Source organism: Dermochelys coriacea, chromosome 4 (genome assembly GCF_009764565.3).
Source record: "Dermochelys coriacea isolate rDerCor1 chromosome 4, rDerCor1.pri.v4, whole genome shotgun sequence".
Classification (NCBI taxonomy): domain Eukaryota; kingdom Metazoa; phylum Chordata; order Testudines; family Dermochelyidae; genus Dermochelys; species Dermochelys coriacea.
In genome coordinates this window covers 72,135,854-72,151,899 of record NC_050071.1, presented here as the reverse complement: position 1 = coordinate 72,151,899, position 16,046 = coordinate 72,135,854, and the positions used below count along the sequence as shown (strand labels likewise).

At 42.4% G+C, this 16,046-nt stretch overlaps 1 protein-coding gene and 2 long non-coding RNA genes across 12 annotated transcripts in view; 1 reads left to right on the top strand and 2 right to left on the bottom strand.

The window, feature by feature from the left end:
- The window catches only part of LOC122459897, a 102,616-nt gene extending 97,472 nt beyond the window's left edge, over nt 1–5,144 (bottom strand). For both annotated transcript variants that reach the window (XR_006280867.1, XR_006280866.1), the window contains exons 1-2: nt 4,668–5,144; nt 3,361–3,421 (exon numbers count right to left, since the gene is read on the bottom strand). This is a non-coding gene — a long non-coding RNA (uncharacterized LOC122459897). The remainder of the gene's footprint in view (nt 1–3,360; nt 3,422–4,667) is intronic.
- Nucleotides 2,656–16,046, top strand: part of LOC119855319 (kynurenine/alpha-aminoadipate aminotransferase, mitochondrial-like) — a 44,748-nt gene continuing 31,357 nt past the window's right edge. For 3 of the 9 annotated variants that reach the window (XM_043513377.1, XM_043513378.1, XM_043513379.1), the window contains exons 1-5: nt 2,709–2,807; nt 3,111–3,120; nt 3,628–3,637; nt 4,052–4,061; nt 7,418–7,488. In XM_043513377.1, the coding sequence (XP_043369312.1) occupies nt 7,422–7,488 (67 nt within the window). In that variant the 5' untranslated portion in view covers nt 2,709–2,807; nt 3,111–3,120; nt 3,628–3,637; nt 4,052–4,061; nt 7,418–7,421. Of the gene's footprint in view, nt 2,820–3,110; nt 3,123–3,627; nt 3,638–4,051; nt 4,062–7,369; nt 7,489–16,046 lie in introns of those variants that run through there. The other 6 variants (XM_043513380.1, XM_043513376.1, XM_043513381.1 and 3 more) reach the window with 5 other exon arrangements.
- LOC122459898 lies at nt 8,179–8,601 on the bottom strand. Its single transcript, XR_006280868.1, has 2 exons — nt 8,539–8,601; nt 8,179–8,332 (listed from the first exon to the last, which is right to left on the bottom strand). It is a non-coding gene; the product is annotated as an uncharacterized LOC122459898 (long non-coding RNA).

The window sequence follows — 16,046 nt, the reverse complement described above, 5'->3', positions numbered from 1 at the left end:
TGTATTATGTACCCTACATTCCACTCAACTACATGCCCCATACATCCTCCCACACTTTGATGCTACACCTTTTTCAATGCTGTGCTCTATACTTTGAATTGCCTCCTCCCCCTGTTCACTTGGGCCCAGATTGAGCAAAGCACCTAAACATGTGCATTGCAACCTTTTCTTTCATCATATCCTTCCTAACAGGCAACCTATTCTGGTTAGTACTATAATAGTGTTCTGCACTCCTTTGCCCTTGTGACAGAGTGCTGTTGGCAGCTATAAAATGAGCCCTTTGAAAGCCAGCATCCTGGTAACTTAGATCACCCAGGGCACTGGATGCAATTCGTGTAGTTGTGATTTGGAAGGGCAGAAGGGGTGAGCTAATTAGTTCAACAGCTGGGTAGCTGAGAAGAAAGCAAGCAGCATGAAAGGCTGAGTTAGAGAACAGGAAGGGGGCTCGATGGGACTACTGTTACTACTTATGCTCCAGGTACATCACACTGTAACAAAGGCACTTGGTGGAGGTACCTTGGTAGACTGCGCGTGTTGCTTAATTTACAGAGAGGGCCAGCCAGACCTCCCAGGAGCTGAAGGGGGAACCCGTTCACAGTCCCACATTACTAAAAACCTGTGTAGGATTTAACAACACAACGCAAATCATTTTACCCTGCAGGACAAACAAATTTTAAGTACTTTAACCTTCCCCCAAATGCTCTCTTCTTCCCACCTCCTGTATGAGGGGATATTTACTATGGTATTATGTGTAAATTATAATGTAAGTGCTTCTGCTCCCGGCCCTTGCTTTATCCCTGTGTCTGCCAATATCTAAACAATGAAATCAAAATAAATATTTTAAGAATAAACTCAAGGTAATTGCTTTCTATCACATCATTTTCTATCACATCAGTTTTAAATGCTGAATGATGTAGGTCCCAGACTGAATCTAGAATGCCTAGCAGAAGCACAACAAGGCTGGACCTGCTATACAATACTGCTTCTGTCTCCACACCCCCAGTGAAGTGGGGAAGCGGACTCTTCTACCCATCACCGCTCAGGTAACACACTTCCCCACTCCCTTTTCTGAGAAGATCTCTCTTCCCCTCTCCCCACTCAGCACCTCCATAAACCCAAACTCAAATCCAAGATTTTCAAAAACAGGCAAGTAAAGCTATACTATGGGTGTTTCATCCAGGACACATCACACGATCCATTGTCTATAGCCAAACCCTAAGATACAACCAAATTTGCTCCAATCCCTGAGACAGAGAAACACCTACAAGATCTTTATCAAGCATTCTTAAAAACTACAATACCCACCTTGGGAAGTGAGGAAACAGACTGACGGAGCAAGACAGGTACCCAGAAGTCACCTGCTGCAAGACAGGTGCAACAAAGAAAATAGCAAAACACACCACTGGCCATCACATACAGCCCCCAGCTAAAATCTCTCCAGCGATCTATAACCTATCCTGGAAAACAGTCCCTCTCTCAGACATTGGGAGGCAGGCCAGCCCTTGCTTACAGACAGCTCCCCAACCTGAAGCAAATACTCACCAGCAACTGCACACCACAGAAACACTAGCCCAGGAATCAATCCCTGTAGCAAATCTCGTTGCCTACTCTAGCGACTCCATCAGAGAACCCAACCACATCATCAGGGGCTCATTCACCTGCACATCTACGAATGTGATATATGCCATAATGTGCCAGCAATTTCCCTCTGCCATGTACATTGGCCAAACCGGACAGTCTCTACATAAAAGAATAAATGGACACAAATCGGACATCAGGAATGGTAACATACAAAAGCCAGTAGGACAATCTTCCAGGACATTCTCCAACACATTTAAGTAGCCATATTTGAACCAAAAAAAACAAAACCCACCCACACACTTCAGAAACAGACTTCAAAGAAAATGCAGAACTAAAATTCATTTGCCAATTTAACATCATTAATTTGGGCTTGAATAGGGACTGGGAGTGGCTGGCTCACTTAAAAAGAAAACAGCTTTGCCTCTCCTGGAATTGACACCTCCTCCTCAATTATTGGGAGTGGACTACATCCACCCTGATTGAACTTGCCCTGGCAACACTGGTTCTCCACTTGTAAGGTAATTCCCTTTTCTTCACATGTCAGTATGCAATGCTGGCATCTGTAATTTTCACTCCATGCATCTGAAAGAGTAGTTTACAACCCAGGAAAGCTTATGCCCAAATAAATCTTAGTCTTTAAGGTGCCACCGGACTCCTTATTGCTGTGGGTGAAGTTTTCAAGAGCACCTAAATTAACTTAGGAGCCTAAGTCCCTTTTTCAAGTGACTTAGACACCCCAGCATCCAAAACTGAGACTTAGGTGCTGACTTATTTACCTACCCATAATTAGGCAACTAAATAAGTGAGCCGTTTGTCAAAGTGCTGAGCACCCCTCAACAGGAGATACTGGAGCCTCTGAAGTTTCGAGAGGGGAAGATCTGGCCTCTTAGCAGGGTGCCTAAATAGCTAGGAACCTAATTTTAGTCTTATTATTTAATCGTGGCCTGAATTCTGATCTTTCCCTTTGCTCTTCCACTGCCTCCTCCCTGCTCCCTCCCACCCCGTTCCCAGTCCCGGCAGCCAACAGCTCTGTGGGCGTTTAGCAGGGGGCAGTGGCTTCCGCGGGGCTTCACTTTCCTAGCGCTCACGTGCCCCCAAGCAGCACGTGCCCACCAGGGCGCGTTACAATTTGCACACGAGCACGGCCGAAAGCGGCCTCGCCGCGACCGTCTCCAGGTGCGAGCCCCTGCGCGGAGCGGGGATCCCAGCCGCCCGTGCCCGCGGGTGTTGGGAGGAAGGTCAGTGGGCGCGTGTCTGCCACGCAAGGGGCGGGGCGGGGCCGCGGCCCTCCGCGTCCCGCCGGCCGGTGCAACGTTGCACGCCGGCCTGCGGCCCCGCTTAGGCCCGCCGGAGCAAAGGCTCGCGCCGCTGGCCGGGCGGCAGGCCGAGGCTGAGCGCTGCGGGTGCCTCTGCGCGCAGGCGGGCCGGGGACGCCGGCGCCTGCCCCAAGGTTCTTCTGCGAACCAGCCAATGAGCGAGCCCCCAGCCTGACCCGCCGCGGCCTGCTCCGGGGGCCCCGCCGGAGCGAGGTCTCCTGCCCAGTCAGGGGCGCCTGCTTGCAGGGCGGCTCCACCAATTTTGCCGCCCCAAGCAGCTGCCGCCGAATTGCCGCCGCGATTCGCGGACTGCCGCCCCAAGCATCCGGGGAAGGGAAGCGAGCTGTAGCGCAGGAAAGCTTGTGCGCAAATAAATGGGCGAGTCTCTACGGTGCCACAGTTTTTTCGCGAACAGTTTATAGTAACTTGAGAACGTGCATTTGATGCATCCAAATTCACCTACCTGTTGACTTACTAGGTGGGTCAGTAACAGGGCCTTTCCTTACATTTGCGTCTGCGGTTGCCTGCAATCAGATAGTCACAAGTAACGTTAACGTCACTTCTGAATTCTACCCTGCTTCCTTGTGCACAGCGAGCTGTGTTCCTTTCTGGTGCAACACTGAATAGGCAACAGATCCATTTGGACTAGTATTTCAAAAGTGATGTTTTTGGCCTGGGGGAAAGATGAATTCTAGGTCCTGCAGGAAGAGTATTTCCCTAGCCTGGGAGGTCTGGCTGGCCCTCTCTGTAAATTAAGCAACAGGCGCAGTCCACCAAGCCCTAGCCACATACATTTCTATGTGAAATATTTTCTAGAACACACAGCAACCGATTCTGGTCTCACACTAGTGTAAGCGGGAATAGTCTCACTGAAGACAATACAAATGACACTATTGGAAAACTGGTGGAAGTGAGAGCAGAATTAGGTCCATGCTTTTGATACCGAGTTTGGAGGTGGATTTTTCCAGTGAATCCTAAAAGAATGTCAATCCTCCTAGCAGCTTTCAAAAAACAAAAGCGTCAACCTGTTGAAGATGGATCGCATCACTTTCCTTTCCAGAAGCCCTCAGCCAACAGTCATTCTGGTCCAGTGATGGTCTAACACGGGGTGGGCAAACTTTTTGGCCCGAGGGCCACATCAGGGTTGTGAAACAGTAGGGAGGACTGGGTAAGGAGGGCTGTGCCTCTGCAAACAGCCTGGCCCCTGCACCCTAACTGCCCCCCCATAGAACTCCTGACCTATCCAACCCCCCCATGGTCCTTGTCCCCTGATTGCCACCTCCTGGAACCCCCCACCCTAACCACCCCCCTAGACCCAACCCCCTATCCAACCCCCCCATCCCCTGACTGCCCAGACCCCTATCCACACTCCTATCCCCCTGACAGGCCCCCCCAACCCATCCAACCCCCTGCCCCACTCCTTGTCCCCTGACCCTAACTGCCCCCCCCAGGACCTCACCCCCATCCAACCCCCCCCCCACTCCCTGTCTCCTGACCACCCCCAAACCACCACCCCATCCAACCACCCCCGACTATCCCTCAGGACCTCCTGTCCCCTATCCACCCCCCAACCATGCCACTCAGAGCAGCAGGACAGGCTTATTGGAAAGCCTGGGAAGTGGGCAGGCGCAAGCCACACTGTCCACAGAGCTGCAAAAAAGGAACAGCAGGGGAGAGGCCAGGGGCTAACCTCCCAGGCCAGGAGCTCAGGGGCTGGGCCAGATGTGCCAGCAGGCCATAGTTTGCCCACCTCTGTTCTAGTAGCTTTACCTGTTCTTGTAGCTTGGCCCTCCAGCCAGTTCCCTTCCAGGATAATAGACAGCCCAAGAGACAATCCAGTGTCCTTGCATCTGATCCTTAACCCCAGGTCTGAGCCCCATGGGCCTTACACCATGCTCTTCAGACTATAAGTTGTTCTTGTCATCACAGGTCTTCACACTCCTTCCCAGTCACTGGTAGGCAAGCTCAGGCCCACTTACTATGCCAAGCTCCAGTTTAGAGGCCTTAGTGTAAGTGCTATCTTCTCAGTCCCTTCTTGAGCTCTTAGTAAAAATCAGTGCGTGCGTGCATGCATGGACGCATGCACATGCACGCACACACACACATCCCCCTTCTTCATAGAGATCCAGGTCATACCATCCCCACTCAGTGCATCCTCCTTGCCTTACAGGAGCCTTCCTATTCCCCACAGGCCTGTCTAGTACCAAGAAGGTGACTATAGTATTTTTCTCTACAACCACCACCTACTCCAGACTGCCTCTTTTTATAGCATCACCTAGCTGGGCCTCATCTTTTAATTACACCTGGGCCACCTCCAGGTGCAGCCTGGTGGGTTAATTGACCTACATTAATCCTTTCACCGCCTCTGTGGGGTAGGCACCTCATCACACATTGTTCCCAGGATGATTTTTGTATTCTGATAGGGCAGTAGGAGTTTTTAATTGCATGGTGATGACAGGAAGTTTGAGAATTTTAAGAAATACTAAAATTCTCTCTTCCAGCTTTGAGGACTACCACAGAGTTTTATCCCTTTGGTCTTTTTACATGTTTTCTTGGTTTGGTTCCGTCTCTTGTAATCCATAAACACAAACAATGCAAGAGATCTTCTGAAGCTCAGACTGGCACAATATTCCTCTCCAGCTGGGGGACAGAAAGACGAGATAACATACTACCCAGTTTGTTCCCTTCTCAGACAGATTAGGACCTAGCAAGTTGTAAGACTGGGACCATCCATAATAATATTTTCCTTAAGTTCTAGACACAGTTCAGTCTGCCTATGATTATGAAAAACAATGCCTGTTGCTACACTGGGGAGCTTTGGTATGCAGAAGTACAGGGCGCACACAGGAGGTTTTCTTCTACTGCAGTACGAGACCCTGCAGTTTGAGAATGAAAGGATATTTTAATTGGGTTGTTCATATAAATACAAATAACAGTTAGAAATAACATTACAAACAGGAAGACATTCACTAAAGCAACATTGATTGCTATGTGTTAGTAATCTATAAAACATAAATACAACCATGTACACTTGATTGCTCCAAACTTTGAAATAATTTTCTTATTTTTTGCCCAGTAGGTGAATTTTTTCTTCACTGTCATTACTAATTGACCTCAGTTACTCTTGTTCTCTGTGAACTGATAAGTATTTCCTAACCATGAAAGATGTTCAGGTTTTGAAATTTGTTTTCCTTCTGCACTGGAACAAAACTAAAACCTTTTCAAATTGTTCACAGCTAGGGAGAGTGGGAGAAAGAGCTTCCTAATCACTGGGCTATTGGCTATTCTGAATGGGTAGGTGTCTCCCTCCCTGTCTCCCTCCAGCCTTTTACATCTGATGGAAATTACATCTGATGGAAACTGTAGTAAGGTCCTTTTGGAGGCAAAGGAAAAATCAGTTTGAAACATTTTGAAAGACATTCACAATTATGCAATTTAAACCACATCTCTGTCTCCTAGTCAGACAAGCGTTGTGCCATATTGTGATGGCTTGCATAAGTAAGAGAACTTAAATGCTATACTTTATTCAGCTAACAAAACAAAGCTGGATTCTCATTAGAAAGAGCTGATGGTTGCTTCAGATCTGTCACTCTTGTCTCGTAATTTGTCTTTAATTTACAGTAACTTTTGCTTTTTGGGACAAGTGACATAAGTGAAGCATTCAGTTCATCTCATTCTCTCATACACCTCCAAATTCTCCTGATAAATGTGGCATGGCTATTTATACTAATCTTAAAATCCAAGGGCTTGATCCAAATCTAACTGAAATCAATGAGAGTCTTTCTGATGACATTATTGGGTGCTGGACTGGACCCCAGAGGAATAAATCCTAGAACAACTGGAATGTATATACTATAATTATTTAATGTAATAACCTGAAATGCTTTATAGATTCTTTTCTTCATTGTGTGGTATATTATCTTAGAAATACAGCATTTCATTCTCTACTGTGAAGTTTGTTTGTTTTTTGTCCATTTTCGTTTGACAATTTCATTTTTCCCTTCCCCTCCTTGTCTTTTAAATGAACCCAATATAGAGCTGCTACTTACTTCCTTTTTTATGTGTGTGTGCATCAGAATTCTTGATGTTCCCCAGAAATGTATATGACTCTCAAAGCAGTGCTGGTTAACTACTACAGCAGAAACAAAAGAGTGTGTGAGAGAGAGAGAGCACAAAACCACTATACATTGTTTTGTGAATGGGCTCCCCAAAATAAGAGTCATCAAAACATTCATTAAGAACATTTAAAAAAAGCTATTTTGAATCAATATGAAGGAATTCATTTTAATTAGATTAAATTGTGAGTTTAACAATGTGGTATTCCCCCATTTTAATTATCTTACTAAATGGCACAGTTAAACAGATTGTATGTTGAAAAAGTTTTTTACTGATGGATATTTTTAATGTGTTTACAATCCAATGTCATGAACCATGTTGAAAAGTGATATTTCCTTTTTCCTTCCTTTTTCTAGCCAGTTGTGTCCCGTTTAACTAATGAACTGAATTGCTGCTTGTCTTATAGACATGAATTATTCTCATTTCATCACTGCAGTAAGTGCAGCAAGAAAGGCATCTCCAATAAGACTTCTGAGTGAGTATACACTGGTCACCCCTCACTAACAGCTCCTAAACCGTATTGCCCTATCTTCTCAACTCAGCTATGACACTGCAGATAAATAGCAGAGCAGTCTTACAAGAAAACTGTGGGCAATTATAACCTAATACATACATAGCTAACAAATATGCTGTGTGTCTTATTTGCTTTCAATGGGTAAAGGCAGAGGTAGCTGAGATAGTTTGCATTTGTTCCATAAAATGAATACACATTGTACCCAATGGAAACCACCCCACACAGAGAAAAGAAATGAAAATAGTAACACTGTTTAATTCTTTTCAATTCATGCCAAAAAATATTTCTGCTAATGCCCCTGCTTCTGGAGTTGTGGCCATTAAACTGTGATTTTTGTTGTTGAATTTTTATTTGTTGTACAGGACCATTTGACTATTAGAAAAGATGAGACTGACCTTCAGGAGGACCTGAAAGTCAATCTCATCTTTCCTCACACTTCTGACTGCCTTAGCCTGTCACTTGAAGAAGACTAAGGCTTAAGGCCAGAAGTGACAATCATGATCGAGTCTGATCTCCTGCATATCACAGAGCATGCAGAAACACCCCAGGTTGAAAACCACAGGGCCTTAGTAACAACCAGTTTATATTCCCCTTATTTTGTAAACAGTGGATTAGAGAGAAGAAGTGTGTTTCTTCCCCCACTTTTTAACAAATAGAGGTGAAAGTTATATTAAATCTTGTATAGGAATAAACACTTGAAAAGACAAGCCTTTATGAAGACACATCTCTTCATTTAGCACTTTTGCATATGTTTCAATAAAAAGTGAGCATGCAGAAACATTCCAGGTTTAAAAACACAGAGAACCTGTTTATTAAAGGAAAGGAGTACTTGTGGCACCTTAGAGACTAACAAATTTATTAGAGCATAAGCTTTCGTGAGCTACAGCTCACTTCAGCGGATGCTGTAGCTCACGAAAGCTTATGCTCTAATAAATTTGTTAGTCTCTAAGGTGCCACAAGTACTCCTTTTCTTTTTGCGAATACAGACTAACACGGCTGCTACTCTGAAACCTGTTTATTAAAGTAAATTATAGTGATAAAAACGTTTTCCCTAGGTTTTAGACTAACATGGGTTATTTTTTAGTAAGCACAATATGAAACAACAGGCTTTTGCAGCAAAGCCATTGTTAGCAAAAACAGCCTCTGTGATCAGAGAGAAGAAGGTTGTTTCTTCATCTGCTTTTTAACAAACACAAGTTAAAGTTACATTAAGTTTTGTAAATGAATAAAGCTCTGCTTTATATTTACTTGAAAAGACAAACCTATCTGAAGAAACAACCCTTTATTTACAGGGGTGTTTCAATAAAAAAGAGCATGCAGAAGCATCCCAGGTTTAAAACCCCAGGTTCTTAGTAACAGACAGTTTATATTCCCCTTATTTTGTCAACCTCTGGATCAGAGAGAAGAAATTTTTCTTTCTTTTAAAAAAGAGAGGTGAAGGGTAAGGGTAAGGGTATAAACACTTGAAAAGACAAGCCTATAGGAATACACATTCCTTCATTTAGCCCCTTAGGCATAAGTGTTTCAATAAAATGTGAGTCTGCAGAAATAGTTCAGGGTTTAACAACACAGAAAACCTGTTTATAAAAGTACTGTATAGTGATAAAAAAGTTTCCCCCTAGGTTTTAGGCTAGCACTGGTCATTTTTTTTTTTAGTAAGGACAGCTTGAAACAGCAGGCTTTTGCAGCAAAGCAGCTGTCAGCAAAAACAGCCAGCCAATAGATCGGAGATAAGAAGGCTGTTTCTTTGTCTGCTTTTTAACAAAGTTATATTAAGTTTTGTAAAGGAATAAACATTTTTAAAAGAGAAGCCTATACGAAGACAGAGCCCTTTTATTTAACATTTTTACATGCGTGTTTCAATTTAAAAAAAATAAGCATGCAGAAAACACCCCAGAGTGAAAACCACAGATCCTTAGTAACAGCTAGTTTATATTCCCCTTGTTCTGTAATCCAGTGGATCAGAGAGAAGTTTATTTTCCTCCCCATTTTTTTAACAAATCCATGTGAAAGTTATAGTAAGCTTTTTATTTTCCTAGGGCTTTTAGATTTAAGTATGAATTTTTCAGTTGCATTATCAGAATGTCTTTGTTTTTAAATGTTTGCAACCCGTGTGCTGAGACACAGATACAAGCTCCTGTGTTTGTTTTGGATCCATAGATTTTATTAAAATATTACAACACAGGCTGGAGCTGAAGCTTTCTCTAAATTTTAAAAACAGATAAGTCTAATTAGGCTAGCCAGTGCTCCATGCACTATAGTCTGCCTTAGCAAGGCTCTAGGGGTCACTCCTTCAGTTTTCTTGTTTTTTTTACACAGACTTCTTTCCTAACATTTTAAATGCTGTTAAAGTGTTAAAAAATGGTGAGATTGCATTGAAAGATACTTTATGAAAGTTATAACAAGTATTTTATTCCATTTACTGATTGTAAAAGACAAAAAACACTGCTTTGTGACTGCGTGAAGCTTAAGAGATAGCCTATCTGAAGAATACCCTCACCCCTTGACTTTTCCCCCATACTTTTAACACTTGGTAAACATGCAGTGTTTCATTATATAAAGATTTTTAACATGAAAATACAGAATTGACTTAGATGTAAAATAAGATGACCTTTTTAAAGGTTATTCTGTATGCAGTGAGGCCTATTTGAAGCATTATGTTTTTTTTAAAGTTTATTATGAAAAAGCAGTATTGACTGAGCTGTAACAAAACAAGACCCCTTTTAGGGATATTTTGTAGAAGTTTAGTGAACTAAAAAGGCTTAAGATACTAGCCTGTCCTTTCAAAAATAGTGTTTTTAAAGTACCAAAACAACAACTGGGTAAGAATATGAAAACTGGCAATGGAGGGGAGTTTACATATGTGTTTTAATCAAAAAACAAGATGCTTTTTAAAGTTTGGATTTATACAAAAAACACAAGAAAAAATAGCTTATGTAACGTTTAGTTGCATTTGTTAAAAAGTTTGGGAAAGAAGCAGACTTCTTATTTCTGATCCACTGACGTACAATCGCTGTTTTTGCTGACGGGCTTTGCTGCAGCTTCAAGTTGTGCTTACTAAAAAATAGCCGATGTTAGTCTAAAACCTAGGGAAAAACTTCTAAAAATTGTTTGTTACTAAAAGCTTATGGTTTTAACTTTTATTAAAGCCTCTATGTAAAAGGTCTACATTGCAGGAAAAATGCTTGGGGATCTGTATTTTTAGATAAGAATAAGGCAGTTAAAGGGGGGCGGGGGGAGGAGAGAAGGGAGTTGGCTCTGGTTTAAAATCTTGGGACTGTAGGATTGATTCAGGAAAATGAATTCTGTGATGCTGCCGTAAAATAACATCTGATTGGTCCAATCCAAAGGCGATGATAACAAGTCTGAGGGGCAGTAAATCTGGGAAGTTGGTTCATTCGGCAGAAAGACTGGAAGGGTAAAAGCTCTCTCTCTCTCTGATTCAATCACGTGCAGTCTTTCTTTTCTCTTTTCTTGCCCTGTTCTCTCTTTTAACCTCTCTTTATATGTTTCTCTTTTATTTAACTCTTTTGAAATGCCTTTTTCTTAACCTATCCTTGTATGTAGTAGTTTGAATGCTTTTCTATTAACTTTTTTACCATTGGCTTACTAAACGGGATCTGCCTTAGTAAATTCCCTCTTTTTTTGCTATGTGTGTTTTTCTTAAACCTAGCTTTTAATATTATTTAATGTTTTTAAATGCTCTTTTCTTAACCTTCCCTGATATTTAATAGTTTAAGTGTTTTTTCTTTATCTACCCTTGAATTTAAATGCTTTTCTGTTCACTTTTTTACAATGTGCTTACTAAACAGGGAATTAGTAAATTCCCTTTTTAAACCTAGTTTTTAATATAATTTAATGTTTTAAAGGCTCTTTTCTTAACCTAACCTGATAGCAAGTAGTTTAAATGCTTTTTTCTTAGCCCCCCTTTATAGTTTTTGTCCAGGTGCTTACTAAACAGGCTCTGACCTAGTAAATTTCCTTTTTAAACCTAGCTTTAATATTATTTAGCTCTTTTCTTAACCTATCCTAATAGTTAATAACCTTTTTTATATTTATTTCACATTTTTCTATTCTTGAATAACATGCCAAACTAGACCTTTACAATCCTCTCTCCACTTCCCCAAATAACTTTTCTTTCCTTTTTTTCCTCTAAACCTTACCCAAACTTTCTTTTTTCATCTTTAAACTCTCTCACTCTGTTCTCTCAACATTTTTCTCTAAATGTATCCAAGCACAAACACACAACACAAGAAATTTTTTTTTCAAAATGGCCAACAGCGCCAAACTTTGGCGCCAATAGAAACAGGGTTGGAGGGAGGGACATAAACCCCAGAGCGTGGAAACCTGTCAAAAATAAATGGTGATAAATACTATCAAGCCATATACTACTCATGATGTAAAGGCTTCAAGTTACAAAGAATCCACCGTTTACTCTAGTATATTACTCTTACCAGCCATATTGATATGCTGAGTAGCTCCTGTACCTATCAACTTCCTTGGCTGTTTACTCCATTACTGCTTCTTACTTGCCCCACTCTGTGCAGCTAGCTCTAAATTCATACTGTACACCAATGGTTCTCAACCAGGGGTATGTGAACCCCGGGGGTACATAAAGGTTTCCAGGGGGTACATCAACTCATCTAGATATTTGCCTAGTTTTATAACAGGCTACATAAAAAGCACTAGCGAAGTTAGTATAGACTCGAGCATACTTGAGCATGCAAGGATGTAATCAGGAAGGCCAAAACACAACTGGATTTGCAGCTAGCAAGGGGTGTGAAGGGTAACAAAAAGGGCTTCTACAGATATGTTAGCAACAAGAAAAAGGTCATGGAAAGTGTGGAACCCTTAATGAATGGGGGAGGCAACCTAGTGACAGATGATGTGGAAAAAGCTGAAGTACTCAATGCTTTTTTTGCCTCTGTCTTCACAGACAAGGTCAGTTCCCACATTGCTGTCCGGGGCAACTCAGTATGGGGAGGAGGTGAGCAACCCTCAGGGGTGAAAGAACAGGTCAAGAACTATTTAGAAAAGCTGGAATGCACAAGTCCATGGGTCCAGATCTAATGCATCCAAGGGTGCTGAGGGAATTGACTGATGTGATTGCAAAGCCATTGGCCATTATCTTTGAAAACTCATGGCAATTGGGGAGTCCAGGACAATTGGAAAAAGGCAAATATAGTGCCCATCTTTTAAAAAGGAAAGAAGGAGAACCCAGGGAACTACAGACCAGTCCCCTGGAAAAATCATGGAGCAGGTCCTCAAGGAAACCATTTTGAAGCACTTGGAGGAAAGGAAGGTGATCAGGAACGGTCAACATAGATTCACCAAGGGCAAGTCATGCCTGACCAACCTGATTGCCTTCTATTTTGATGAGATAACTGGCTCTGTGGACATAGGGAAAGCAGTGGACGTGATATATCTTGACTTTAGCAAAGCTTTTGATACAGTCTCCCACAGTATTCTTGCCAGCAAGTTAAAAAAGTATGGATTGGATGAATGGACTATAAGGTGGATAGAAAGCTATCTAGATTGTCGGGCTCAACAAGTGATCAACGGTTCAATGTCTAGTTGGCAGCCGGTATCAAGTGGAGCACCCCAGGGGTTGGTTTTGTTCAACATATTTATTAATGATCTGGGGGATGGGATGGATTGCACCCTCAGCAAGTTTGCAGATGACACTAAACTGGGGGAAGAGGTAAATACGTTGGAGGGTAGGGATAGGGTCCAGAGTGACCTAGACAAATTGGAGGATTGGGCCAAAAGAAATGTGATGAGGTTCAATGAGGACAAGTTCAGAGTCCTGCACTTAGGACAGAAGAATTCCATGCACAGCTACAGGGTGGGGACTGACTAGCTAAGCAGCTGTTCTGCAGAAAAGGACCTGGGGATTACAGTGGATGAGAAGCTGAATATGAGTCAACAGTGTGCCCTTGTTGCCAAGAAGGCTAACGGCATATTGGGCTGCATTAGTAGGAGCATTGCCAGCAGATTGAGGGAAGTGATTATTCCCCTCTATTCGGCACTGATGAGGCTGAGGGAACTGGGCTTGTTTAGTCTGCAGAAGAGTAGTGGAGAGGGGGATTTGATAGCAGCCTTCAACTACCTGAAGGGGGGTTCCAAAGAAGATGAAGCTCATCTGTCCTCAGTGGTGGCAGATGACTTAACAAGGAGCAGTGGTCTCAAGTTGCAGTGGGGGAGGTCTAGGTTGGATGTTTGGAAACACTATTTCTCTAGGAGGTGGTGAAGCACTGAAATGGGTTACCTAGGGAGGTGGTGGATTCTCCATCCTTAGAGGTTTTTAAGGCCTGGCATGACAAAGCCCTGGCTGGGATGATTTAGTTGGTGTTGGTCCTGCTTTGAGCAGGGATTGGACTAGGTGACCTCCTGAGGTCTCTTCCAACCCTAATCTCCTATGATTCTATGACTAAAATTTCATACAGACAAAAGGAGAAAGTAAGCAATTTTTCAGTAATAATGTGCTGTGACACTTTTGTATTTTTGTCTATTTTTGTAAGCAAGTAGTTTTTAAGTGAGGTGAGCCTTGGGGGTACGCAAGACAAATCTGACTCCTGAATTATCACAGATTGAAGTGTCACTAGAGGAGGTTTTGGAATTAATTGAGAAACTTAACAGTAACAAGTCACTGGGACCAGATGGCATTCACCCAAGAGTTCTGAAAGAACTCAAATGTGAAATTGCAGAACTATTAACTATGGTTTGTAACCTGTCCTTTAAATCCGCTACTGTACCCAATGACTGGAAGATAGCTAATGTAACGCCAATATTTTAAAAGGGCTCTAGAGGTGATCCTGGCAATTACAGACCAGTAAGTCTAACGTCAGTACCGGGCAAATTAGTTGAAACAATAGTAAAGAATAAAATTGCCAGACACATAGACGAACATAAATTGTTGGACAAAAGTCAACATAGTTTCTGTAAAGGGAAATCATGTCTTACTAATCTATTAGAGTTCTTTGAAGGGGTCAACAAACTTGTGGACAAGGAGGATCCAGTGGACATAGTGTTCTTAGATTTCCAGAAAGCCTTTTACAAGGTCCCTCACCAAAGGCTCTTACGTAAATTAAGTTGTCATGGATAAGATGGAAGATCCTTTCATGGACTGAGAACTGGTTAAAAGACAGGGAACAAAGGGTAGGAATAAATGGTATTTTCAGAATGGAGGGGGTAACTAGTGGTGTTCCCCAAGGGTCAGTCCTAGGACCAATCCTATTCGACTTATTCATAAATGATCTGGAGAAAGAGGTAAACAGTGAGGTGGCAAAGTTTGCAGAGGATACTAAACTGCTCAAGATAGTTAAGACCAAAGCAGACTGTGAAGAAATTTCAAAAAGATCTCACAAAACTAAATGATTGGGCAACAAAATGGCAAATGAAATTTAATGTGGATAAATGTAAAGTAATGCACATTGGAAAAAATAACCCCAACTATACATACAATATGATGGGGGCTACTTTAGCTACAACTAATCTAAACTAAGATCTTGGAGTCATTGTGGATAGTTCTCTGAAGATGTCCACGCAGTGTGCAGCGGCAGCCAAAAAAGCAAACGGGATGTTAGGAATCATTAAAACAGGGATAGAGAATAAGAAGGAGAATATCTTATTGCCCTTATATAAATCCATGGTACGCCCACATCTTGAATACTGCATACCGATGTGGTCCCCTCATCTCAAAAAAGATATACTGGCATTAGAAAAGGTTCAGAAAAGGGCAACTAAAATGATTAGGGGTTTGGAACGGGTCCCATATGAGGGGAGATTAAAGAGGCTAGGACTTTTCAGCTTGGAAAAGAGGAGACTAAAGGGGGATATGATAGAGGTATATAAAATCATGAGTGATGTGGAGAAAGTGAATAAGGAAAAGTTATTTTCTTGTTCCTGTAATATAAGAAGTAGGGGCCACCAAATGAAATTAATGGGCAGCAGGTTTAAAACAAAAGGAAGTTCTTCTTCACACAGCTCCAAGTCAACCTGTGGAACTCCTAGCCTGAGGAGGTTGTGAAGGCTAGGACTAGAACAGGATTTAAAAGAGAACTGGATAAATTCATGGAGGTTAAGTCCATTAATGGCTATTAGCCAGGGTAAGGAATGGTGTCCCTAGCCTCTGTTTGTCAAAGGGTGGAGATGGATGGCAGGAGAAAGATCACTTGATCATTACCTGTTAGGTTCACTCCCTCTGGGGCACCTGGCATTGGTCACTGTTGGTAGACAGGATACTGGGCTGGATGGATCTTTGGTCTGACCCAGTATGGCCATTTTTATGTTCTTAAAGAGGTGCAGTAGTCTGGAAAGGTTGAGAACCACTGCTATACATGTTATTGTTGATAGCTGATTGTTCCATATGGCAGGAAAAAATGCTCTTGTACTGCCAGCTGAGGTCTACATGGAGCCAGTTGCAAAATAAGGGCCTAAAAACATACAGCTTTTGTAAATGCTTTTAGCCTACATCCCATCACCTCCTCACTGTGGGCCAAATTCTTCCCTGGGGTGTA